This window comes from Watersipora subatra, chromosome 4 (assembly GCF_963576615.1).
Source record: "Watersipora subatra chromosome 4, tzWatSuba1.1, whole genome shotgun sequence".
NCBI classification, from domain to species: Eukaryota; Metazoa; Bryozoa; class Gymnolaemata; order Cheilostomatida; family Watersiporidae; genus Watersipora; species Watersipora subatra.
Window position 1 is genome coordinate 21,907,229 of NC_088711.1, and position 27,417 is coordinate 21,934,645.

The 27,417-nt window shown below is 34.4% G+C and overlaps 2 protein-coding genes across 4 annotated transcripts; one reads left to right on the top strand and one right to left on the bottom strand.

The window, feature by feature from the left end:
* The first annotated feature begins 272 nt into the window (after positions 1-272).
* LOC137394045 (uncharacterized) lies at positions 273-5,786 on the top strand. The gene is made up of 6 exons (XM_068080762.1): positions 273-367; positions 710-870; positions 2,609-2,725; positions 3,167-3,300; positions 5,000-5,205; positions 5,446-5,786. The coding sequence occupies exons 1-6, from the start codon at positions 273-275 to the stop codon at positions 5,675-5,677; spliced, it is 945 nt and encodes a 314-aa protein (XP_067936863.1). The 3' UTR covers positions 5,678-5,786.
* Positions 5,787-5,928: 142 nt separating this feature from the next.
* LOC137393374 (very-long-chain enoyl-CoA reductase-like) lies at positions 5,929-27,388 on the bottom strand. Of its 3 annotated transcripts, none has more exons than XM_068079901.1 (10): positions 27,312-27,388; positions 22,094-22,146; positions 21,731-21,778; positions 21,509-21,563; positions 19,121-19,165; positions 15,712-15,925; positions 14,585-14,690; positions 12,229-12,339; positions 8,729-8,921; positions 5,929-6,261 (listed from the first exon to the last, which is right to left on the bottom strand). In XM_068079901.1, the coding sequence occupies exons 2-10, from the start codon at positions 22,109-22,111 to the stop codon at positions 6,134-6,136; spliced, it is 918 nt and encodes a 305-aa protein (XP_067936002.1). In that variant the 5' UTR covers positions 22,112-22,146; positions 27,312-27,388; the 3' UTR covers positions 5,929-6,133. The 3 variants fall into 3 exon arrangements, with proteins under 3 accessions (XP_067936002.1, XP_067936001.1, XP_067936003.1); XM_068079900.1 differs by lacking the exon at positions 27,312-27,388 and adding an exon at positions 27,036-27,220 and having other exon boundaries at positions 22,094-22,147; XM_068079902.1 differs by lacking the exon at positions 27,312-27,388 and adding an exon at positions 27,107-27,143 and having other exon boundaries at positions 22,094-22,147.
* Between the last annotated feature and the right edge of the window lie 29 nt (positions 27,389-27,417).

The following is a 27,417-nucleotide window of genomic DNA, read 5'->3' on the forward strand; positions in this document are numbered from 1 at the left end:
ACTGAACTCAAGCAAACCGAAGGCTGTACTCCAGCAGAAATCAACACAAGAAATATGCTTCAGCTTTTGAGTGCTTATAGCATGGATAGCTTTGAAAATATCTCATTTGCATTTAATTAGCAAGAAACATGCTCTCACTATAAATAAGTAGATAACTACATTATGGCTAGCCAAATGCTTTATAGCTAACTACGATACGGCTAGATAGCTACAACTATACACATCAAGCTTAACTTTGTAGCTGAGAGTGAGATTACACCACCTACACAAACATGTTTATCAGCGCAGGAGGTAAAACCGCTCCCGTGCGCTTAACGGCCTCCGCGGGTGGACCGAAGCCAACCAAACAGAATACTAACAAGAGCAGGTAAATCTTTCTAGCTTAAAATATATACTGCTTTAGCGAATGAAAGGTCTGCCTACTGAACATGCCGATGTGTTTGAGATATTGGGTGTTAAATGCCAGTCCTAAAACAATCAACGGCACTGAATAAATTTCAATCTACGATCCTTAACAAACTTCCAATCCTTCATATACTCTCATATATGCTTGTGCCATATTTTGTATACATAGAAATGAGAAATATAGCCAAATGTGATTCAAATAGGAGCAAGCAATGTGTTAAAGGAAAAAACTGTTACTAGTCATACCAGATTCTCTCACTCACAGTTGTAGAAGCTACACACAAAACAAAAAGTTTTGTTTTAGATTGAGAGGTTCTAGCTCCGCAAAGCCAGGGCTTCTGAGTGTCACCCCTAAGTTAACTACAGGAGAGTCCGCAAAACATGCTAGGAGATTACGACAAGAAAGGTCATCACCTCCAGAGCCAGAGGAAGAAGTTCAGGTTGTTATGCCCCCTCCCAAACCAGGTGAATGTTCTATCTTCATATTCGACTGACCCTAAGATATTATCATGTTTGTGATATTCTAAGGGCTACTACATTTTTGCCAGGCTTCGTTCTTTTTTAAAATGCCTTAGTCCTCCTACAGACCTATCTATTATTCCACAGTACTATTCATTATACCACAGACCTATCCATTATACCACAGACCTATCCATTATTCCACAGTACTATTCATCATTCCACATTATACTCACGTCATACAAAGGCATTATGTCTTTAGTAGCGACGGGCACACACTGTAAGCAGTCGGAACACAGAGTCGCGCATTATGAAACATAAACAAATACTTCACTTTGATGTATTGCACATTTGATGGTGCCTACTGGTGCATTGACACAACCATTTGAGTGTTGAATATGAAAGAATCAAAGCTGTATTATCTCTGTTTGTGTACTATAAACAGAAGTGCTGTGTTCACTGTTATGCGCTAGATTATGAACTCAGCTAGGAAACAGCGTCCTGATGCCTGAAAAAAAACTTTTACTCTTTGATGTGAGTCATCAGGGTTTGAACCATCACTTACACAAGGGTCAGAGCTATATGCTGTACCTACTGTATAACTAAATGCGTGTCAAACAAGGGTCAGAGCTGTATGCTGTAACTACTGCACAACTCAACACCTGTCATACCAGGGTCACAGCGGTGTGCTGTACTTACTGCACAACTAAAAAGACAGTTGTATGTTATGAATTTATTCGAAGGGAAACAATATTTCTGCTATGTTTCCTGGAACACAATATAATAGGATATCAACTTTTATCCATTTTTGACACTCCATGTCATCATACTAATTGAAAATAATTATTTTTGCATTTTGCAGGTAACTTTCATGTTATATCGAAAATGACATAGCTCCCTCCGTGTTACAATTTACAGCAGCAAAAAACTTTCTAGTAAAACTTCCACTTCAACTAGCATAAATAACTAACTCAATTTATATTTACTCAACAAAACATTTCCTGACTAAACCTGACATTGTAACGCTGTGGTCCACAAAGAAATCTTCATGTTAGTCGATCATGGCTCACTCACTCTCCTCACCATGCCAGACTATTCATCGTAAGATGATTATATCAAAGCTACAAGTAACACGATAAATAAGTAGTTTGCTAAAGTATTTTTTTAACAATAGATACAATATCGAACAGTAATATTTAGTATAATAAGAGTTGTATCTATCCGAACCCATGGTTGAAGATTGGAAAAAAGATCACATCATAACAAGATTTGAACTCGTAACACTTAGCTTGGTAGATACACAATTTAACAACTGCGGTGATCAACTACGTATTGGCGTTACACCTCATCTCTCACAGCACCCTAGACTGCCAGTGTACTTGTTATAATAATAGATGATATTACTACAGTTTTACAGCTTCACACTAAATGCTCTTCCACAAGTTTGTCTAACCTCACTTTAAACATATTTTAGTCGAGCAATCTCGCTGCTGGTTAACTTCTGGTAGATAAAATCTCTCTCAAGTCTTGTAAAAAATATAACAGTCTGGTCTGTGAAAATTTATTAGAATAAGAGAAGACTCACAGTTCAACCTTGTTTACCCTTCGAGTCACCAACAAGTCACCTTCGAGCCCAAGCAACTACTTACTTTTCTTCATGCCCTCAAACTGGTGCTTATAAATAACTGATTTAAATTGTAACATGTCGGATTAGTTTAATATAGCCTATATAATTTCATTTTAGCTTGGTCACAGTTTGAAGATCATGTCAAGGTTGTAGCGCGGTCTGACTTGTTCTTGGGTGAGAAGAAGGAGGCCTACTCAAAGATGTGCAGTCAAGACCATCAAAAGACAATGACAGGTGATAAGATCAAGCAACAACATGTGCGCACACAATTCACTTTCAGCAACATTTTTTCATTTCCAAAAGTTTTTCAGTAGTGCTTTTTTTATTTCAAAATTTTTCTGTGGTCAGATGTTATTAGGGCTTCTTAGCAATGAGCAAATACCATGTTATGCTTGATTTTCAAAAGCACCTTCACATTATTTCTATTATAGTATTTGTAGATTATCTGATTTATGTGGCCAAAGGCAACCAGATGTGTAGGATCTAATTCTAAATTTTAATTAATGATTTTTATTACTTTCAAAACCTAATGAGTTGGAACCACTTTTAGTAAAACGTTTACCTGTCAACTTCAGTTCCATAGACATAGAAGTCTGAATTATTTAGTCTTTGATGTAGGTTATTAATTTACGTGATTGGCATGGAAAAGAAAAGTATGTTTAAGTTTTTTTGTAGAAATAAGAAAACTTAGTTTGAAAAGGCAAGTAAAAAAAGTAAAGGCAAAGGTGAGCACAGTTAACAGTCTGAAAACTGTCAAGACTTCAGATGAGTCTACAGATGAGATAGACAAGGAAAGAGAGACGTCTGAGGTTGAAGAAGAGAGCGAGGTAAGACAATGCGATTCAGATTTATCTTATCGTTATTTATATACTTTGAAGTAACGATTCAAATTGTAAGATTGTGATAATTTGGTTATTAGTGTACTAATTCCTTCTAAATCTCACTTGTGATGCAACTTTGGCCTCAGAAAACAGTTTAGCACAAATCAACATTTTGCATGTTGCTCCACATACTGCTTCTGACATATGCAAAAGGTACAGAGGGAAAAAGTATAAAGGTAGTAAGGTACCAAGACTACTCTGGTTAGCACACGTATCCTTGTACCTGTACTAGCATCAGTATGTATGATGGAAAAGTATGATGCAAACATATCGATATTTTATTTATCTATGAAAATATGTCATAATCATGTTATAGTCTGGAGGGACAGGAAGAGTGAGAGAGCCATAACCAACCAACATGGATTTATTTGCGAACTATGTCACAAAATCAGTTTTTTAGTCAGGAAACTTTTTTGATGACTGAATATACATCGAGTTACTCATTCATGTTAGAGTGGAAGTTTTATTAGGAAAGTTTTTCTTATATATTGTGACAATGCCCTTTTATAATGCATTTAATTCTTTTTTTGCAGATTCTAATCAAAGTTCTGCAACTTGGGCTTTCCCGAATTTGTTTATATGTAGTCAGCAGGTTTATATGTAGTCAGCAGGTATATATGCAGTCAGCAGGTTTATATGTAGCCAGTAGGTTTATATGTAGTCAGCAGGTTTATGCATTTCAAGCATTCAGCTGAAGATTCATGCAGCACACCGACTCTATCTAATTGATATTTACATGGTGATACATGTTGATACATTTAGACAGACTGTGCAACTAGTACTCTTCCCGCAACATCTTAGCACATTTGAAATTTTCAACATAATGTACAAAATATCGCTCACCAGCTTCCTATGTTTAGTGTACAGGTAAAACATTCTTTACAGCAGTTTCCTACCTTTAGTGTACAGGTAACACATTATTCATCACAGTTTCCTATCTTTAGAGTACAGGTAACACATTATTCACCACAGTTTCCTATCTTTAGTGTACAGGTAAAACATTCTTCACCACAGTTTCCCATCTTTAGTCTACAGGTAACACATTATTCACCACGGTTTTCTATCTTTAGTGTACAGGTAAAACATTATTCACCACGGTTTCCTATCTTTAGTCTACAGGTAAAACATTCTTCACCACAGTTTCCTATCTTTAGTGTACAGGTAACACATTATTCACCACAGTTTCCTATCTTTAGTGTACAGGTAAAAAATTCTTCACCCCAGTTTCCTATCTTTAGTGTACAGCTAACACATTATTCACCACAGTTTCCTATCTTTAGTGTACAGGTAACACATTCTTCACCACAGTTTCCTACCTTGAGTGTACAGGTAGCACATTATTCACCATGGTTTCCTATCTTTAGTGTACAGGTAATATGTTCTTCACTACATTTTTAATCCTTTTTTAACTTTTTACGCATACATGTAACTATGTGAGTTGAAGTCTTGCATGCCTCAGACACACAGACAGACAAACCATTCCACACAGCTATTAGCCAGCCAAGAGTTAGTTTTACATCATGTCATGTGATCATAATGTATTTGTGATGCTGTATACTGTATCCTTTATTCAGTAAGACATGGGACAATAAAATCAACCCTGACAGCACATGTCATTGTGTCACAGGATGAGGAGACAAAAGAGAAAGGAGAGAAGAACCGTGAGCGAGCAAGATACCACTGGGAGATATTGCGAAGGTACATTGACGATAGGATAAGAGAAAGGAGGAAGAAAAAAGGAGGGTTTAACACCGGCAAAGCATTTAATAAATTGAGAGCTCAGGCTAAAGTCACACTCAACCCAGATCAAACGAGAAGGGATATTTTTTATAGGTAATATAGTGAAAAAGTGGTCTTTTATAGTGTTTAATTCATAAATATATGGATATCATATGTACGATTCGTACCGAAGTTGACTAGCCTGATTCCAGTTTTTATCAAAAACAGTAAATACTGTCCTGATGTTATCCCAATGAAACAGATTGATGACTTGAGAAATTATAATATTATCTAGGTGATACAATAAATCTAATCCAATATGCTGTGCAAATAGTCAATATTTTCTGTTTATAGGTATGGAATCATAGCAAGGCCAGGAAAATTATATCCGGAGAACATTATGAAGCCCGTGTTCTCGACGCGAGCTCGTGACATTATAGCTAAGTTTGAACAAGTTCGAGTGATAAGCATAGTGCCTATGGAGATCAAGCATCATGGCTACTCTCACATGAGACAAAAAGAGAAAATTTTGCCGAGGTCAAGGCCAGCTACCACCAGCCCTACACGGAGGCGTCGCTTCTTTTGAAAGAAGATAGTTAAGCGCAGAAAAACTATTTGTCAAACCCGGTGACAAAACAGCACCTCCGTTCCCGGCAACCCATCTACGCACTTGACAAGACAGTTGCACCCAAGGTCAGCGCAAGGTCAGCGTAAGCAGATCTTAACAGAGGATATCAGCTTGACGAAAAGTCTAACTAGAAGAATGTTGGCAGCTGATGATCAACACTGACACTTGTTAACCAGTAACATGTAGTTAAGCAGCATTGTTAATTTTCACAATCACAAATTTATATTGAAAGAAATAGAAATCATGGCAGCAATATTACACCACAAAAACCCTAAGAAACAGCTCAGTGTAACTACAAATGGAAGAAATGAATGAGCTACAAGAAGTACTCGAGACATCAATGTTTATTACCAGTTTATGGGTAGTCAGTGATTTGATACAGTAAGGCATTGCAAGTAAATGATAGCAAAAGATCTACAATAAAAATGGGATAATCGCTTTGCGTGATCGTGGGTAGTTGCTGAACTCTTTCCGGTAGTTTCTATGTTTTCCAAGTGCCCAGACCGTCATTTGATATACGCCAGCCAACGTGAACAAGCAGGCTGCAAAAAAAAACATGATAATTTCTGATTGATATTTGGGGTTACTATGGTTACTATGGCCTCCTGTCTGTTGAGATCAAGCAACTAGAAGGATGTACGTTGCGCTTGTAAGATAAAGGCATGATTGCATTCTAGATTTTACCTGCTGACAAACCTCTGCTATACTGGTGTTTGTATACAAGATGTTTAATAAAAATGTAGATTCCTGTGAAATAAGTTTAAAACTCCTTGACTACCATAATTCTTTTCAATTTCATTTTTGGCTTAAATTTTTAAGAAATTGTTAGAAATTGTACATGCAGCCTTAAATAGATTTATTTGAATGATATCAAGTTATTGGGCCTGATATTCATAGCGTCGCATTAAGGGCTGGTCAGTTCGATTTTCGAATCAACAGGAAATTGTGTGTTCTGTTTGAAGTGTAGTTCAATCATAAGAAATGTCCTAATGTATAGCTCTAGCAATAGCAATGCAGGAATATCAACGAGTGTACCTAGCAGCTACAGATAAGGTCAAGGACTCATAATACTGTATAAGGCATGAGTTCAACTATACATGGAATGCGCTGGGTTATAATTGCCTCAGCTAAACTAGTGAACTTCTCGAGTGAATGACCAAAGATGCTGTTACCCACATATTCTTCAAGGAGACTTATAACCAATCATCAAGCAAGTTATATTAAACCCTGGCTCAAATAAAGTGCCATTCGAATGCAAAGACTTTGGCATGAACATTGGTACATTAGACATACAATGTTACTAGTATCAAAGCAATTTGAGTTTCTGATATTCCACTCTACTGTAATTAAAATGTATTCGACAAATTAATATACATGACGATGTTACAACTACATCTGAAATATTCTTTCTATCTATAAATCTCACAGATGTGTATATTGAGTAAAATTGGTTACGCCCCCTATTAAAATGTCGGTTTTGGATATGAGCAAAGAGTACTACAGTGCGCCCTCAGGTTACAATGTTCTTGTTATACGTTTTTTTTCCGCATTACTAGGTGGAACAAAATGGTTTTTCGTCCTTGCCATACGAATCTTATTTTACCATCTCATAAGAATTCAACAATAAATTTCGTTCAAAATTCAAATTTGGAAATTGAAATAACACAAATACCAATATGCCATTTGCCAAAAACCTTCTCACAACGCCCGAAAGAGATAAGATGACTGATTTCTCTCAGTTCAGCATTCCTCATGTGAAAAGTGGTAATCTTTTCCCTAGTTTAGTAACCAGTAGCAAAGTCGGAGTTGCGATTTCTTCAAACAGCGGGCCAAGAATCAGACAACTTCCCTTAGCCTGCTAACAACAATCCACTTCATTACGCATCAAATTTATTATAAAGTGTACAGTAACACAATTAGCATTGATACGCTTTTTGCCTCCCCTCCGCTCTACTCACTACATGCACTGGCTCAAGTCACCTCACTCCATAGATACAGCATTAAAATTTCATTTTCCTACTCGGTGGCCATTAAATGGTCAGGTATGTGAGAGGCTGCTTTCGAGAACAGCGTCGCTCAGGCTTTTTTGTGAAATTAGGTTAAAAAATGTTTTAATGAGGTCAGCTAAATTTTTTAGTAAAGATGAAGCCGCAAACCGAGTGGTGATAAAATTTTAGCGATGAAAAAGTTGAAGTTCAGTAAAATAGTTAAAAGCTTATACTAAAACTATACTAAAACTTAGCTGTAAGTGTTTAGTAAGCTAAACACATTTTAATTAAATTTAAAGTTTGTCATACATCTGTCTCGAATGTAAAAACTCCCTACAGTACATACTGCTGCTACTGCACATACACATTGTACATTGTAACGTTACATTTGATTGCAGATCATAACCACTACAGTTACTGTAGGTAACTATAGTTACTAAGGTTAATATACTATTTTGTAACTAATTTTCAATACGTACAGCACTTATATAAAATTTTGATGATTTTTACCAGGGGATGTTTGCATTATATAATTACTATGGGTTTCTATACCCTTCTACACGACACTTTCGCTATACGATGCCAGCACTGAAATGAATTAAAATCGTATGGCGCAGGCGCACTGTACTCCTAGAAAATGGGTTTGTTTGATGACCTTGACCTAAACAATTTAGGCTGAATCTGCTACTATAGGCAGAGTTTGTTAGCGCTAAGACTGAACTTAGTTCAACTCAACATAAGTGAGTATAACACCATTGGAATTGACCAGCATTTAAACGGTGTCTGGAGTGAGTCTGGGTTTGTGGGCTTACAATATGTACGCTCTCCAACACACAGCCAACAAACCCAAAATGAATAAATCAGGAGTTATCCCGAACAGTGAACTATGACATAAGCTTGCTTCGGCTGCTTATGAATACGCCAAAAATCCAATAGCCACGTTGTTTCATAAGCAGTCTGTTGAAAATCAGAGAAACAAAAAGACAGCTAGCAGGAGGTCACAGACCAACAATGTACTTACACGTAACTGTTCCAGTCATAAGACTAAAAGATAGCCAGGCTCCAAACTCATAAGTGTAGTTGGGGCAGGAGACGAGACCAAACAGCCATGTGTATGGGTTTATACCAGGCTTTGGGATTGCCCGCACCCTTGTTCCAGGTGGTCGCAGGTTTCGCAAGGCCACATGGATTGACAGGTTTCCGAGTTCGCAAAACTAAATCGTAAAAAATATACTAAAATACAGCAATTACATGTATTCAATTTTTGAATACTTTTTAAAGATGATGCAAAACACATTGATAACACTGGTTAGTAGCTGGTGCTCATGGTGACATGAGTCACAGAAAAGGCACCCCAGTCACAATTATGACACATGATGCATGAACCATAGATGCATGAACCATAGATGCATGACACATGATGCATGAACCATAGATGGTGTGCAGAGCAAAACAATAAAGATTAACTAGTAAATTTCATGTTAGATCTAATTTGAAAAATTTTATAGATACCGCACTATAACTGCTAAAAATCACCTTACAAGAAATGAAGTACTCAGATGTATCAAATCTCATGAGCTTATGCTTTTATGCACTAGACAGACAGAAGTCTATTACTACTGCTAAGAAACCTTGATATACATAGTTAATACATTTTAATATTTGGCGTGTGAGTCAAAACCATTAGATAGAGCAAATAACTGATAAGAATGTATCTTACTGTTTCAATTCGTTCCTCCCAAAAAGTCTAACAGTAAATACTCGAGGTTATTACATTAAAACAAATACATTTTACCAAACAAAAAAAACTAAATCCAAAAACCTAAATTGTATGTAAAAATACTAAAACAATAATAAAACTATTACTTTTGTCCCTCTGCCTTTATGTAAATGAGAGATGAATGGAGGCGCAGCCTCAGCACTACAGTGAACAGACACATCTAGGAGGTAAAGGCTGATATATAGCTATAGATAATTCAACTGTAAATTCACATAATTTATAATAACAAACAACATATATAAATTATAACAATATATATAAATATTGCCAATATATATAAATGTATTTCATTACTCTCGCCATCTCCACCAATTTCAGACATTTTATTTTTCCACCTTTTACTTTTTCCTCGCTGCAACTATTAGATGACTTGAAAGATGTTGTAAAGAACTCATCCAAAGATCCTTCCTTCTATGATTTTTATTCTAATTAGAACGAAAGCATTACCGTTTTACCAGTACTATCACTCACACTACTTTATCAGTAGTACCACTCATACTACTTTATTAGTACTATCACTCACACTAGTTTACCAGTACTATCACTCACACTAGTTTACCAGTACTATCACTCACACTAGTTTATCAGTACTATCACTAACACTAGTTTACCAGTACTATCACTCACACTAGTTTATCAGTACTATCACTCACACTAGCTTTTTATGTAATTACATCTACGTGGCATCATTAAATTCACAGAATCTAACCGAAATTGAGCAGATACCATGAAATATTTTTGTAAAACAAATGCATTTAGAGGTTGACTTTAAACAAAATTCACATTACAGTTATTTGGTTTTAAAAGGTTCCCCATGTCTTACTCTGCTGTGTTGTTGGTTCAAAATATGTGGAAATGTGGTTACAAGCTCTTAAAAACTCAAAAACGAACAGTTAATCGCATCATCATGAAAATGGCCGTAGGCTAAAATCCCTCTCAAAACGGCTCAATTGTGACATAGTTGAACGTGATGTGTTTCTGTTTACACTTTCATGCAACCTCATTCGTCGAAATATTTTCCCAAATAAACTTCACGCATTCAATAAAACCATGTCTATTGTCTTTACGCGTCTATCTCATTATCCTTGTAATGCTACTTTGAGTACTGATATCTCAAAACCTAACCTAAAAATCAGTTTAATTCTTTAACCTTAGCTCAAGGGGTGCATATCATCTTCTGATAAACATGAGGATCCTGTTGGTAACCTGTGTTGGTAAAAAAATGCTGCAGAAATTGTCGCGCTAATTGGCAGGAAGTATGGGTCACATGATCAAATTATGTTAGTTTCAGTTCAAGTTTTATCTATTGCTAATTGCAGACGCGCTCTCTCGTACTAAACTTGTTAATTTCAGTTCATCATGTTTAACAATTGTAAATATTTTTCTATTTCACATTGTAAATTTGAGATGGAGCATTAGACTTGAAACGTCAGGATTTTAACTCTTCATAATTTGACATTTTTATGATCGCAACTCGTACATGCACTTCGAATTGTCGACATGGAATGACCAAGTTGAAACGAAACAGTAAAGTAGCGAGCTTCTATATTTGATAAGGGCTTTCCGGTAAAACCCGAAGTGTTTGTCATAAACTAGTGCTCCAAGAGGTTTTATATTGAGCCTTTTATTGGCCTTTCAATTCACGTGACAACATCACGTGTCAAAACAATAACCGCATTGAGCTGAATACGTCATCAAAATAAGAGATTCCAACTTACAGCCATTTTCGTTATGGCGGCGACTAACTGTTCGTTTTTGAGCTTTTAAGAGCTTGTAATCACATTTCTACATACAGTCAAACATGGATAACTCGAACTTCACGGGACCGAGCGAAAGTGTTCGAATTATCAGAGCGTTCAAGTTATCAAAGCACTGTCACAAGTCCATGTATTTACTTATTTATTAGTAGATACATGTACATATACAAACTATAATATAAATCAAAAGCACAAATGGCTTGTTTCGAATTAAATGCTTCTAATGTAAAGTTTAAAACGTTTTTATCAAAAAGTATAGAGATTTTTCTATCACTTGAGATTGGTTTGTTGTTTGAGGTGATGTTATTGCCAGGACGTTTTTTTAGATTGACATTAGCAAAACTTGATCGTTGTTGAAATGCTCAAAAGAAAAGACATCTTTTTCTTTTGAGCGTTTTACCCACGATCAATTTTGCCAATTTTTCTTGAAGTTTATGCAAAGATTACCTCACTTTACCTCGCTTCCGAAGGGCGATCGCTAAGCGGATGTTTGGTATAAATCAAATTTCACCAAACCTTTAGAAAAGTCGTTGACATAAATATTTTGCCGATGGTGGTAATAACGACGCTTATGAATTACGAAAAGTTGAGGTTTACCTCTATGGCTTGGAATAAAGTGATTTTCTAAAGCGATAACAACCGCTTCGGTAGCCGGTGGGCAAAAAACAGTTCGAGTTAACAGTGTTGAGTTCAAGTTATCTATAGTAATTTATCATTACGTGGGAACGGACCAAAGAAACCGTTCGAGTTAACCATGTGTTCGAGCTATCCGTGGGCGAGTTATCCATGTTTGACTGTATTTTGAACCTGCAATACAACGGAAGAAAACATGGTGAACTTTTTGATACCAAATAACTGTAATATAATTTTTGTTTCAAGTCAACCTTTAACCAATGCGTTTCATATAAAATCCAACAGCCAACCAATGATTAGAAGCATTCAATGAAGTAAAGTGCAACAGAAATATAATGGATTAATACTTACAGCAAAGGCAGCAAGTGCCGGATAAAAGATACTCGCTGGGACAGGAGTGTACAAAGGGTGGTTCACATAGTATGACATCCAGGCTGCAAAGCCCCAGTAGTAGAAAGAGTTCTACAACAATATCTCACACTGGTTAATTACTAACTCCGTGGTGCACAGACAGCTAGCACTGAAGATATCTATGCTCCATATCATTGCCAATCTATACACAAGTATATAAATCTCAAAGTTTATCCGTCGTTTGGCTGTCCAATTATATCGATGATATTTTAGCCACGAAAAATTCCCTTTTACTAGATTTGAACTCACGACATTCAAAGACATTCAAATAACAAGTCTACTAACAATCGTGCATAATCAGAAGGCTAAGCCGCTCTTATCACACCCATCGCTCTTACCATATACTCACATACTGCATGTCTTTTTCGTGATTGCATACGGTACTTTTTTAATTAATACAATGCTCCTTTGGGTTATGAGGCCCGTTATGATATTTTTTCGCTTTACCTTATGGAACACGATGTTTTTTTCCAGAATTTCTTTTGACTTTTTACCACCATATATCGACAAAAACTTTTCTCGAAATTAAAATTTGGCAGTTGGTGTACTGATTACAACGAAATAATGAAAATGCCGATATGCTGTTCACCGAAATCCCTCCCGTAATGTCAAAAAGAGATGTACGATGCTCGTTATCTTAGTTCATCATTATCCATTCTAAGTTATAGTGAAAACTAAAACAGATAACTGATAAAATTTTAGCCCACGACAAAGTTGAAGTGTAGTAAAATACATACTAAAACTTAGCTTTACGTATGTGTTTAGTAAGCTAAACTCTTTTAAGTTGAATTCAACGTTTATGTAATACGTCTGTCTCGAAGGTAAGAACTCTCCACAGTAAGTACACTACTGCACGTAGTACATTGCAATGTTACACTTTCTTGCAGATCATAACCACTAAATATTTTTTGAGTTACTGTAGATAAATATAGCTACCATATTGTTTTGCTACTAATGTTGAACATGTGCAAAACGCATATAAAATTTTGATGATTTTACCGGTGGGTGTTTGCATAAAATATTTACTATAGGTTTCTATACCACTCTATACGATATTTTCTGCTTATGATGCCAACACTGAAATGAATTAAAATCACATAATTGTATACCAAATAAGTTTCATTGTAATCATAGTAAGACAGACGTTATTTAGTCATTACTTGCTAATTATTTCACATTTATATTTAAACACCTTTACAGTTGTTTTATTTTCTCTTAATTTATTTCAACTGCCCAAAACACTTTTCTCATGATATGAAATTTAAAAGTTGTAGTTGTTTGAAAAAGTTTCAAAACCTTTACAACTGTTTTATTTTTTCTCTTAATTTATTTGAGCTGCACAAACACTGTTTTCAAGATATGAAGTTTGAAAGGTAAAATGGTAGCTTTGGTTATATGTTAAATAAAAATAATTTTTCTGTGCAAAGATATTTTATTACCCGAGAGATGCCGGGCATTTAGTAGTGTCTACGATAATAAGACCAGTGTCTGTCTGTACGTCTGAAGCCACGCTGAAAGCGTTAGGAAAAAATCACTTCGCACTGAATATGAACATAAATACTCCGATTTACAGCCCGGCACACTAACCAGCGACTTTGCCCCTTCAAGAGTTAATTACGAACATACTGATTACTCATTAGGATCTCTCACAGTGCACAGGTCTGACAAGTGTACTAACAACTTGAATAATATAATATTACTATACTTGAACTATGGTTTGCTATTTGTAAATTACTTTATTATTCATTTAAAACTTTATAGCAAACAAATATATAAATTCATATTTACATATTTATATGCTATTTCAAACATGTACGACGCTACAAGAAATTGCCATTACACAAGTCTCTAGTCAAGAGGAGACAACTTCAAAATTATTAAGCACAATCTATTAAATTTTACCTCAAAAATCTGCTGAATGATCCACTGCAATACTCGAGCTGTAAATTGCTTGAAACACTTTTTGATACAAAATGGTTTAGTTGTGAGCAACCACTTTGAGCATACTCCATAGAAATATAAAACTATGCATGCAATTAGGAAGACGTAGGGAAGACAACAGCTGTTTTCGCTCTATAAAATAGCAGGTAAAACCCAGAAGCACTGATATAAGATTTCAAAATAGCAGGTAACAAACACTCAGTTGCATTGAGATAAAATGTCAAAGAGGTTAGTAGCTGCAACACAGCTTCTTTTAGTTTATGTTGTTGAAAATACTAGTAAAGAAAAGAGATTTCAAGGTACTATAGACTGTAATCCATAGACTAGTAGGGGTCTGTTTCATGTACAGACTAACCTTGAAGATGTTCATGATAGGCATTGTAGCCTTAGAAAACCTGTGTACAAATATGGTCTCAAAAAGCCTCTTCACATAGTGGAAAGTGTGGCAAGCCATTGCGATTCTGCAACACACATACTCTATGGTCTATACTCCATGTATAGGAAAAGGATATTTTCCTATCTATAGGAAATAAGTAACAATAATTTTAATTAATATGGAAGTGAAGATACATCTTTTTAAGAATTTGAGCATACAAATTTTAAGATTTCAATTTCACTTGTTTTGACAACAGATGCAAGCTGTCAAGCTGTAAGATACAGTCAAGCCTTGACATTCGATACATGCTTTGTATATCAAAACTACCATAGGTTGGAGCAAACATTCGTATAGGTTACAAAATTCTTATAGGTTACATACTGTGTTATACTGTTATCAACTGTTATACTGTTGGCACTTATAGGTTACATACTGTGTTATACTGTTATCAACTGTTATACTGTTAGCACTTATAGGTTACATACTGTGTTATACTGTTATCAACTGTTATACTGTTAGCACTTATAGGTTACATACTGTGTTATACTGCTCAATGCGTTTAAGAGTTGAAAACAAGATTAATCCTTTAAGTAATTTTCTATAGCGTTTACACAAATGCATTATAAAAACTCAATATAAAAACTAAATTAATAATCAGCAAAAAGTGGTTTCTGCAGTGACTCAACTGTACAGACACACGCATGGAAGTGTACACTCAGTAGTTTGTAGGTTTGGAAGTAGAGTAAGTGATAGGAAAATGTGGGATAACTTACTCTAATTTACAGTAAATGTGGTTAAATTAATATTATTTATATATTTCTTTTAAATTAACGCTTTAATTCTAACTTTTGCAAGCTTGTTTACTTTTTCCCGTACACTTCCTTATAATGCTTTGAGAAATTTGGGACATATGCTAGAAATAGTTTGCATGCTAAAACATTGTAATGTAAACAATTGTATGCCGAATGTCGAAAAATTGTATTGCGAGGTGACAAGTCGATGCTTGGCTATAACAAGTATTAGTGTCAGAATAGGCAGGTACAAAACATCCACAGTTCTTAGAGGTGAGGATACACATGATTGTGAGATAATCAGGCTATGCCTACCTGACACACTCCAGCATAGGTTTTGCTGCTGCCTCTGATCCATAAATAATAGATGGCCTCAAATAAAGAATGAGGTAGCAGACGAGAGGACCTGTGTATTCTGTCATGAAGACGGTTGTCCAACCGACTTGAGGACCCAAGTCTTTCAAATATATCTTGTTATCTTGAAGTGCGAGTTGTCCAACAACTTCACCGTCAGCTAAGCCCTTTGACCCTGTTTCAGCAGCATAGTGATGAGACCATCGCAGAGGCCTGACTTACCAGTCACCTACTCTCAGCTCACAATAACTATTTGAGAAGATAAGTTATTTTCATTTACCAAAATAGTGTGATGCTTTTGTTGCTGCACAGCCCCAGAAACTATAAGTATATAAACTCACATCTGTAATGAATTTTTATGATATGAAATTTTTAACTGATTAATCATTTCATTTTCAAGAAATCTTGAATGTTGAATAAACTGGTTATATGTATGTTGTAAGTTATATGTATGTCGTAAATTATATGTATGTTGTAAGTTATATGTATGTCGTAAATTATATGTATGTTGTAAGTTATATGTATGTCGTAAATTATATGTATGTTGTAAGTTATATGTATGCTGTGAATTATATGTATGCTGTAAATTTATATGTATGTTGTAAATTATACGAATGCTGTAAGTTATATGTATGTCATAAGTTATATGTATGTTGTAAGTTATATGTATGTCGTAAGTTATATGTATGTTGTAAGTTATATGTATGTCGTAAGTTATATGTATGTTGTAAGTTATATGTATCTTATAAGTTATATGTATGTCATAAGTTATATGTATGTTGTAAGTTATATGTATGTCGTAAGTTATATGTATGTCGTAAGTTATATGTATGTTGTAAGTTATATGTATTTTATAAGTTATATGTAGGTCATAAGTTATATGTATGTTGTAAATTATATGTATGTCGTAAGTTATATGCATGCTGTAAGTTATATGTATGCTGTGAATTATATGTATGTTGTAAGTTATATGTATTTTATAAGTTATATGTATGTCATAAGTTATATGTATGTCGTAAGTTATATGTATGTTGTAAGTTATATGTATGCTGTGAATTATATGTATGCTGTAAATTTATATGTATGTTGTAAATAATACGAACGCTGTAAGTTATATGTATGTCGTAAGTTATATGTATGTTGTAAGTTATATGTATGTCGTAAGTTATATGTATGTTGTAAGTTATATGTATGTCGTAAGTTATATGTATGTTGTAAGTTATATGTATCTTATAAGTTATATGTATGTCATAAGTTATATGTATGTTGTAAGTTATATGTATGTCGTAAGTTATATGTATGTTGTAAGTTATATGTATGTCGTAAGTTATATGTATGTTGTAAGTTATATGTATCTTATAAGTTATATGTATGTCATAAGTTATATGTATGTTGTAAGTTATATTTATGTCGTAAGTTATATGTATGTTGTAAGTTATATGTATTTTATAAGTTATATATAGGTCATAAGTTATATGTATGTCGTAAATTATATGTATGTCGTAAGTTATATGCATGCTGTAAGTTATATGTATGCTGTGAATTATATGTATGTTGTAAGTTATATGTATGCTGTGAATTATATGTATGCTGTAAATTTATATGTATGTCGTAAATTATATGCATGTCGTAAGTTATATGTATGTTGTAAGTTATACATATGCCATAAGTTATATGTATGTTGTAAGTTAAATGAATATCGTAAGTTATATGTATGCCGTAAGTTATATGTATGTCGTGAGTTATATGTATGTTGTAAATTATATGTATGTTGTAAGTTAGCATAGATAAAGGTAATCCCCAACAGAGAGCAACACAGAGCTTGTCATTTCTCATGCAAATCCCTCCTTAGCCAACACTAATAGTAGCACTAAAACTCCCTAGCAATGCTACAAATATGGAACAATCATTGAATTAGTAAAAAAACTTGAAGCAACTAATTTTCATCTAGATATTACCATAAATACAGAACGTTGGTCAAAGTTGACATGTGCAGATAGTGTTGAATCTGCTCCACTAACTGCAATATAATTAGTGAAACTTGTTTTTGATACGGATTCTCAGAAAACTCTAATGCTCAGGATACTGCCAGCTAACCAGCATGCTTTGAATATTTACCAGAATATGTTTATAGGTTCCCGATGAGCTTGTTACCTCCGGTAATTAACTTACATTTATTCGCCTGAGACTGAGATTCATGAATGTCTTGTCATAATTTAATGAGCAGCACAATCTCATTTGTAATCATTTTAAAATAAAGTTTTTGGTAACCAGAAGTTGAAATTTCAAGCGGATGTATCACACAGTTCGGTAGTACAAATTACTGCGATCTACAGCTCATGGCTTTGTTCATGTAGTGCAAAGCGCTTTTTGAAGCAATTATATTAGTAAGTAATACATTGGTTACCTAGATAAGTGAACCATCTCTCGCTTGAAGAGCATATGCTACTTATACATGTACTATATCATAAAAGAGACAACCCACTCCTTGGTATCTATACTGTAGAATAAAAGAGACAACCCACTCCTTGGTATTTATACTGTAGAATAAAAGAGACAACCCACTCCTTGGTAATTATACTGTAGAATAAAAGAGACAACCCACTCCTTGGTATTTATACTGTAGAATAAAAGAGACAACCCACTCCTTGGTATTTATACTGTAGAATAAAAGAGACAACCCACTCCTTGGTATTTATACTGTAGAATAAAAGAGACAACCCACTCCTTGGTAATTATACTGTAGAATAAAAGAGACAACCCACTCTTTGGTATTTATACTGTAGAATAAAAGAGACAACCCACTCCTTGGTATTTATACTGTAGAATAAAAGAGACAACCCACTCCTTGGTATTTATACTGTAGAATAAAAGAGACAACCCACTCCTTGGTATTTATACTGTAGAATAAAACGGACAACTTACTCCTTGGTAATTATACTGTAGAATAAAAGAGACAACCCACTCCTTGGTATTTATACTGTAGAATAAAAGAGACAACCCACTCCTTGGTATTTATACTGTAGAATAAAAGAGACAACCCACTCCTTGGTATTTATACTGTAGAATAAAAGAGACAACCCACTCCTTGGTATTTATACTGTAGAATAAAAGAGACAACCCACTCCTTGGTATTTATACTGTAGAATAAAAGAGACAACCCACTCTTTGGTATTTATACTGTAGAATAAAAGAGACAACCCACTCCTTGGTATTTATACTGTAGAATAAAAGAGACAACCCACTCCTTGGTATTTATACTGTAGAATAAAAGAGACAACCCACTCCTTGGTATTTATACTGTAGAATAAAACAGACAACTTACTCCTTGGTAATTATAACATAGAACAAAAGAGATAACTCAACTCACTTGATCCAGTTCTCAAAGAGACTCGACCAGGATAGAGTTTAGGACCTAAAAATGGAAATTCCAAACATTGTGTAATAAGGATATGAACTAAGAAATTGTTTAAAAATGGCAACAATATGCTCACTCAAGAATCATCGAGTTCTGTTAAAAACATCTACAGCTTGTTTGTAAACCTTTGTTTTAGTCGGTATGTTTCTATTTATATCGCCTGTTGTAAACATAGAGCTGTAAATATTTACATATTAAATGCAATAATGAAAGTTATTGCATTTAATATGTAAATATTAAATGCAATAACTAACAACCATGCAATAACTTATCCAGTGCACAGTAGACTTTGTAGCAAGCTTTTCACTAGTATGGTCTCATTACTGGAGTTATTGTGTATAATTTTTCTGTCATCATCCTCAATGTACTTTGAAAAGAAATAGCATTGCAATGACGAGAAAGTTTAAAACTGCAACTGTTAATGTACAGAAATACAAGTTGTCATAGTACTGTAAGATCATCTAGAAATATTTCCCGACATTTAGATAAAACATAAGAAATTGAGATAAAACATGAAGAAAAAAGTAAACATTAGTGAGCTTACGTGCATAGAAATTCATCAAACTAGAAATATTCTCAATGGTTCCTTGTTAAAAAATATATACCATTTTCAAACACATGCCTGTGATTGAGTAAGCATAAGAGCACTTGATTGAGATCGGTCTATTACATCACAATTTTCTCAGTGGTTTTACCGTAAAACTTCTAATTGAACGCACCTTTATTTGATCGCCACTATGGGAGAAGGGTTGAAAGATAGGGCGCCATGGCATTCAATTAGAGGTTTTACGGTACCTCTTGCGAATGTTCAATACTATATATTGAACGTCGATAATAATCATACACACTTGCGATTTGTCTGTCTATTAGTATTCACCTCATAAGACACAAATATGTGTAAACATTGACACATAACCGTAATGGTAACAGTTCATGTATGTCATAGACATCCCATCCTGACATCCCAAACATGTTGAATAAAAATATAATTCTTACAATAAAAAATTCTTTAGATTTAAATAAAGCTATCAGTCCTATAACCATTTTGACCAATTACATCGACTATACCGCTGTCACACCTTTTTTTCACAGTATTAAAGTATTATTGGAGTTGTCCTTCCACAAACTAGGAGACTACAAAATAAGGTACTGAGATTGTGCATAAAAGCCACCAGAGAAACTAACAAGAAGAACCTGCGCACAATCGCTAGGAGGCTTCTGTGTGAGTAAATATTTAACAAACACTTATATTTCAGAGCTATGACTTACAATTACACCTTTAATTACAGAGTAGGTGTGAATTGCAGGCTTGGGGCATATACTCAAAAACTATCTCAATACCAATACTTCCAACACTGTTATGCTCTTTCAATACTCGATGCCAATATCAAATACTCTAGATGACAATATGTAATACTCAATTTATAATACTCCATTTGACAATATCCAATACTTAATATCCAATACTTAATATCCAATACTCAATACCAATATCCAATACTGTATCTGGTAATACTCAATAATAGATAGCAATATTGGGCAGCAATACCTCAATATCAATATTCAACAATCATACTGGGGCTAAACTCATCCAACTTGACTGTCCACATAATTTATACTGAACACCACAACAGACCAACCAGCTCAGCCTACCGTAGTTTAGACTTACAATATTTATAATAATTAAACTATGTGTTTAATGAAGAGGTATTCGAAATTGAACATCGACTTCATGTGTAATAATCAAACCTACGAGACTAGATATCAGAATATTATGATTGCGCTGGTGGTTAATACATATCCTGTAGCATGCTTACTCTTATCAAATCCTCCTCAATACTTATCAAATGCCTGTCAATACACAATATCAATACCAGTATTCAATACTGAACCTGTTACTAAATATCCTATTTTCAATGCCAAAATTCAAACTTAAGCCAGACCATATCCTATACCAATATCGAAAACTGAGCCGGACAATATCTAATGCCAATATCCAATACCCAGCATCCTTTATAAAATATATTCTTTCCACATATATTGCAATATTCAATAGTAACGATCAATATAAGCAACAAAAGATTTCGCTAGAATATTCAATAGTCAATAGTATTGTATTACGTATTAAATGTCCAATAATAATGAACAATAGTATCGCTCCAAGCCTGATGAATTGATACCTAATGCGAAAATGAGAAGCGTACATAAAAACAGTAGTTGTAAATATGTAATTCATATGGGCATATATAGTGATAAAATTTTGCATTCCGATGAAGAATTCAGAAAATCTCACAACAGAATTCGAGCAGTCAAAGTAGCTGCATAATAACACATACTTACAAGCAGCATGTATCTTCTCCTTCAGCTCAGCCACGGTTTCATCATTAGATACATTCTACAATACACAACTGCTGACTCAAATTTTTTCTACTAAACATGAAGAAGTGATATAGCTTTATGAAACTAGTAAGCAGTAACACAATGCTAAACAAGCACCACACGTTTAACAGACATGTCAGTAATAGATAACATCAACAAAATTATTGATTAATGTTACAGTACCTTCAAAACTGCTAGCTCTTTTCCAGACTTAGGATGAATAACTTTCAACTAAAACACATAATAACAGAAAAAGATCAACTACAGTGAACTTGTTTTATTCTCTTGAAGATACAATTGATGCATGGGGCTTACATGCATTCTCTCAACAACAAAAAACTTACCATACATAATATTATTTACAAATTCATGTGTAATGAGTCATGCAAACTTATGACCATAATATCTGACGTACATGTACTTCAAAGTATGTAATATTTACAATTAATAATCAACCATTATGCAGCAAAAATTTACAATAACACAAGTTTCTGTAATGAAAAAAATAAATGAAAGATGGCTGAGCAGGGTAATGACTGTACAAACCGTTACTAAGGCAGTCATTCTTTCTTATTCAGTCCCTTTGAGAAGAAAGATGTTCTAAAAACAGAAGAAAGAACGCCTTCAACTTTACTAGTTTAGTTTAATAGCTTGAGTTTTAAAACTACATAGAAAGCCACATATATAAAATATACAATATGAAATATATATATAAAATATATATATAATATAAAATATATATATAAAATATATCATATAAAATATATATATATAAAGAATATATATATATATAAAAATACATAATATAAAAAAAATATATATATATAACATAAAATATATGTATAATGTATATAGCTTACTATGTAGTCTTAAAACTCAAACTCTGACTTACTTATATAATATGCATTCTAGCGACTGTTCTCTTCAAACTAAGCTATATCATCCAACCATCTGTTAGTGGCCTTATGCGAGTCTTAAATAAGCCTAAATTGCATTAACTACTTTTAAAAAGAATTAATTTTGCTACGCTCTCAATAGCTATGTGTCACATGCGGTAAGTTTTTGTCATAAAGGTAACATTTTATGCCGTATAAAATTTACTGCTAATCAAAATCATGAGTTCAGTCTGGTAAGTTGGTTTGATTACCCTACAGTAACGTAAATGAGAGTTTAAACCAACTATGATGCGCACCTGTAAATGAAATCATAAAAAACAAGGCAAGACAATAGCGAAATTAGTGAGCTTAAAGAAAGTCACTTAAATGGCAACTCTGATAGATTACTAAGTTGATTTCAGCAGGAAATGTGTGAAACAGACCAGCTGTTTTTATACCAGATATATCATCAAAACTAGGATGGACAAATTTCAATGTTTACGATGATTGAATAACACATTTGAATTTAGTTACCGGTAAGTTTCTGCAAATATTGGCTTCACTATTTAAAAAAATAGCACAATTATTAAAACTTTTTCAAACTTTCTTGGGTATAATAGGTCAATAATTATAGCAGACAGAGATTGCATAAACATTTTATAGAAATAAGCTTTGGCGTATTCTGAACATAGAAGTTCTAAAAATAAAATGCTTTAGATTTTTTATGCAAAGGGTACTGTGAACTAGGGTATGTTGCTGTCTGCACCAGATGATGAGCAGCTTCCGATAAGTGTTTATCGACTTTGATATGCTAAGCAGCTTCTGTAATTTCATAATTATTAACAAATAAAATATATTTTATAAGAAAGCAGCTTTCTAGAATAAATTTCATAATTATTTTTAGTTGTGTGAACAGACTCAACTTTTGAATATTTGTACCGATTGGATACGCCATTGAGCAATGCAAGTGGTTGATCAGGCATGTGTTGCCTGAGGCTAAAAAGCTCTATAAAGAAATCAAATAATATGTGATGTATATATTAATTAACGAAAAACTCAAATTTGGTGTGCTACTGTAAAGTTATAAAGTGAGATATTTATACTGTAGACTTACTCTATTGCAGCTTCCAATGGTTGTAGAGAAATTGGCAATGATTTTTAGAAACTCCATTAAATTTAGCATAGACGTAGAGTTTGTCTAAGTAATGTTTTGGTGATTCAAAAACTTGTATTGTAAGTGTTAGGTCTATTGGGTTGAATATAGCATCCCAGTTAAGGTACATACAACCTGAATTATTTATGGAAGTAAATTTTGAGAAAGCATTTGAAAACGTGAATAATAATTACTAGAGCTGCATAATGACCACGTTAATTAAACGATTAACATGATCAATACAAATACACGATTAACTGAGTTGAGCCAATTATTCTTCAAATAAAATACAACCGAGGTGGTGATCATTATGTGGTTCCTTTGTATTGTTTAATATATTGTAAAGGATTTTGCCAGTCTTTAGTGGATATTTAGTGGATTTAGCCAGTCTTTGCCAGTCCTGAGTGGATATTGGCTACAAGATGTAGCCAATATCCACTCAGGAATATATATACAAGCCTTGAACATGAGCTAACCCATCGGTGATCCCATCTTACTAATATCTACGAGCTGTCCGATATATCGATATTTCTTTCACCTTTTTATTTCTTTTTTCAAGTACTTTTTTTTCTGATAAGAAAATGTCAGTTTTGATTCCTCTTCATTTGTGTTTTAGTGTTTCGTGTTTCACTTTGTAAACATCTAACTCAGCTTTTTAAACTTAGTCGTAATTTCGTAAACACTTCAATTTTGAAATTTGCATTGCGACCAATGAACTGTTTTAATCAGCTGAGAAAAGAACCTTCCTCTCAAACATAGTAGCGAAAAACATTGGGAGTCCTTACACTTTTTCAAAGACTGCTTGGCTTCCTTTAGTGATGATGAACTGAATTGAATACAGTCCTAAACGAGTTTATCATTCAGAAAGGAAAGATCATTTCATTGCAAGCGTAATATGCACTGTTGAGCAGTGTAACTGTTAGTCAATGTAGAAATACATATCCCTATACACAAATTATTCCTTAGAGATCCTGCTTGGCTATGCTCAGGTGAAACAAGCTGTTAGCTATAGATAACATTATTCCTTAGAGGTCCTGCGTGACTATGCTCAGGTGAACCAAGCTGTTAGCTATAGATAACATTATCCCTTAGAGGTCCTGCTAGGCTATGCTCAGATGAAACAAGCTGTTAGCTATAGATAACATTATTCCTTAGAGGTCTTGCTTGGCTATGATCAGGTGAAACAAGCTGTTAGCTATAGATAACATTATTCCTTAGAGGTCCTGTGTGGTTATGCTCAGGTGAAACAAGCTGTTAGCTATAGACAACATTATTCCTTAGAGGTCCTGCATGGCTATGCTCAGATGAAACAAGCTGTTAGCTATAGATAACATTATTCCTTAGAGGTCTTGCTTGGCTATGATCAGGTGAAACAAGCTGTTAGCTATAGATAACATTATACCTTAGAGGTCCTGCGTGGCTATGCTCAGGTGAAACAAGCTGTTAGCTATAGATAACATTATTCCTTAGAGGTCCTGCTTGGCTATGCTCAGGTGAAACAAGGTGTTAGCTATAAATAACATTACTCCTTAGATGTCCTGTGTGGTTATGCTCAGGTGAGACAAGTTGTTAGCTATAGACAACATTATTCCTTAAAAGCCCTGCGTGGCTATGCTCAGGTGAAACAAGCTGTTAGTACTAAATTGTCAAGCACAGTCGTTCATGTACAATTTCCAAAACTCAGACCATGTGAACCATTTGTGTTTTTTGCAACTAGCTAAAATTTGAATGCATCTTTGGCTATAGCTTGGCAAACCACTAGTCTTGAACATTCATTTGATCACATATAAAAAGAATTACGCATTATTGTTAACCAAATGCTAGTCTGTATTTCTAAATGCTGTTTCTGGAACAAAAATCTTTTGCTGGCAGTATGCACAAAACATTTCGATGGTACCTTCACACAGGCATCGATAACATTTTGTGGAACTAGCAGGAGACAACCTGTAATGTCAATATCCGCTCATACATCACCAGAAGATTTTACTTGTTAGAAACTACAAAACTTATTGGAAAGAGTAGTATCATAAGAATGTTGTACGGAAATATCACAAAAACAACATACTACCAGGGAATGCAACCAGACCGCAAGATAAACATATAATACATACAAGCAGCAAGAGTCCCAAAGACATCAAAAGATCCAATAATTAGAAAACGTCAAAGCAAATTAGAAACTTCAAATTTGGAGGAATCAATCATAAAAATTGCATCAAAACCAGCTAGAGAAACCGCCAAAGGAATGTAGAAACAATTAAATCTACCAACCACCACCAAAAACCACCAAAGAAACATTGGAGACGAATCAAATGATGATACGTACATGTATACAGATCTGCCATTTTCTGTCAGGTATGACCTAAATACCAGGAGTAAATCACAAGCTCCATCCCACATGTCTACATCACGTACACCAGCTGAGGACTTGTGCAAACAAGATATCTTCGCACACCTGACATAAAGCATTGAACCTTAATACTCAACCTACTTCCACAGGCTAGCCTTCCCAAATGCCATAAAAGAGAACAGTTTTAATGACTCAGCCTCTTTCCTGGGGGCCTGCTTAGGCGCTCTTCCCTCTGCCTGCTGAGGAGCCTCTCTATCCCCTGCCCCCCCCCTATGAAGCCTCATTCCTCTCCATCAGCTGAACCTCTTCTACGTCACTATTTCAACTGCCAAAAATCTCTACCTATGGACTGCCACGACTCTCGTTTGAATGTCAAGACTCATAGCCATACAGGACTGAGCAAACAAACATGGACAACCTTTGGAGTAAGGATGTAACTTTCAGTAGCTATTCTAACTTTTTGTCATTAATATTATTGTTTAGACTTTTTTAGTTGTGTATTTAATTTTTTGACTTATAGAATAAAGTAACTTTTACTGATAAATATCAATATTGCTTACAATAACTTACCACCTTTATTAGTACCTGAACCAGCACTAATCAATTAGTTCCCACAAGCGAAGCAAAAGTGCACAAACTAAACATAGTCAAAATAGAACAAAATGGCAAAGCAATTTCAACACCAATGGCGTGTGTGTATTCGGATTAGTTATACATAACATAATTTCTCCCAAACCACTCATAACCAGTGGTAAATATCAGTATTGCATACATTAGTTTAACACCTTCATTAGTACCTGAGCCAGTAATAATCAAATTAGTTCCAACAAGCTAAGCAAAAGTGCAAACTAAACATAGTCGTAATAGAATATAAAAACAAAGCGATTTCAACACTGATGTGTGTGGATTCGAATTAGTTATGCATAACAGAATTTCTTCCTAAACGCATATAACAATAATCATAAACGATGGACGTAAAGGTAGTCCTTTACAAAGGCAAAATTTACTACATGCTCTAAAACACTGAACACTTTTCTTCAAGATTTTGTACTTTAGCCACTTGGCGCCTATTAACTACTGGCATACATTGCAAATGCATATGCTATCACGTACCTAGCGTCTTTAGACAGCACCCTGTATCAATTCTAGAACTGCAAAACCTTCCAAAAACTATAAAATCTTACAGGGCTAAAAATCCTGTGATTAAAATATGCAAAACTGCACGTGTTTTTTACGTTTTATTATTTAAATTTCAAACAAAATCTATCGCAGAAAGCCAGCATGCGCTACAAAACCGGTGACAGCTTCATTCGTACAGAAAAAACGATATCTTGAGGGTGAAGTCCATATTCATTTTTGTACCGCAAACTATCTTAACTTGTTTGCTTATACATTGTCCAATAAACGCCCACAACAGACCAACTTTGTCCAATCAACGCTGAAAAATTATCTGACTTCGACCAAATAATAACTACGCTTAGTGGCGTATTATAAT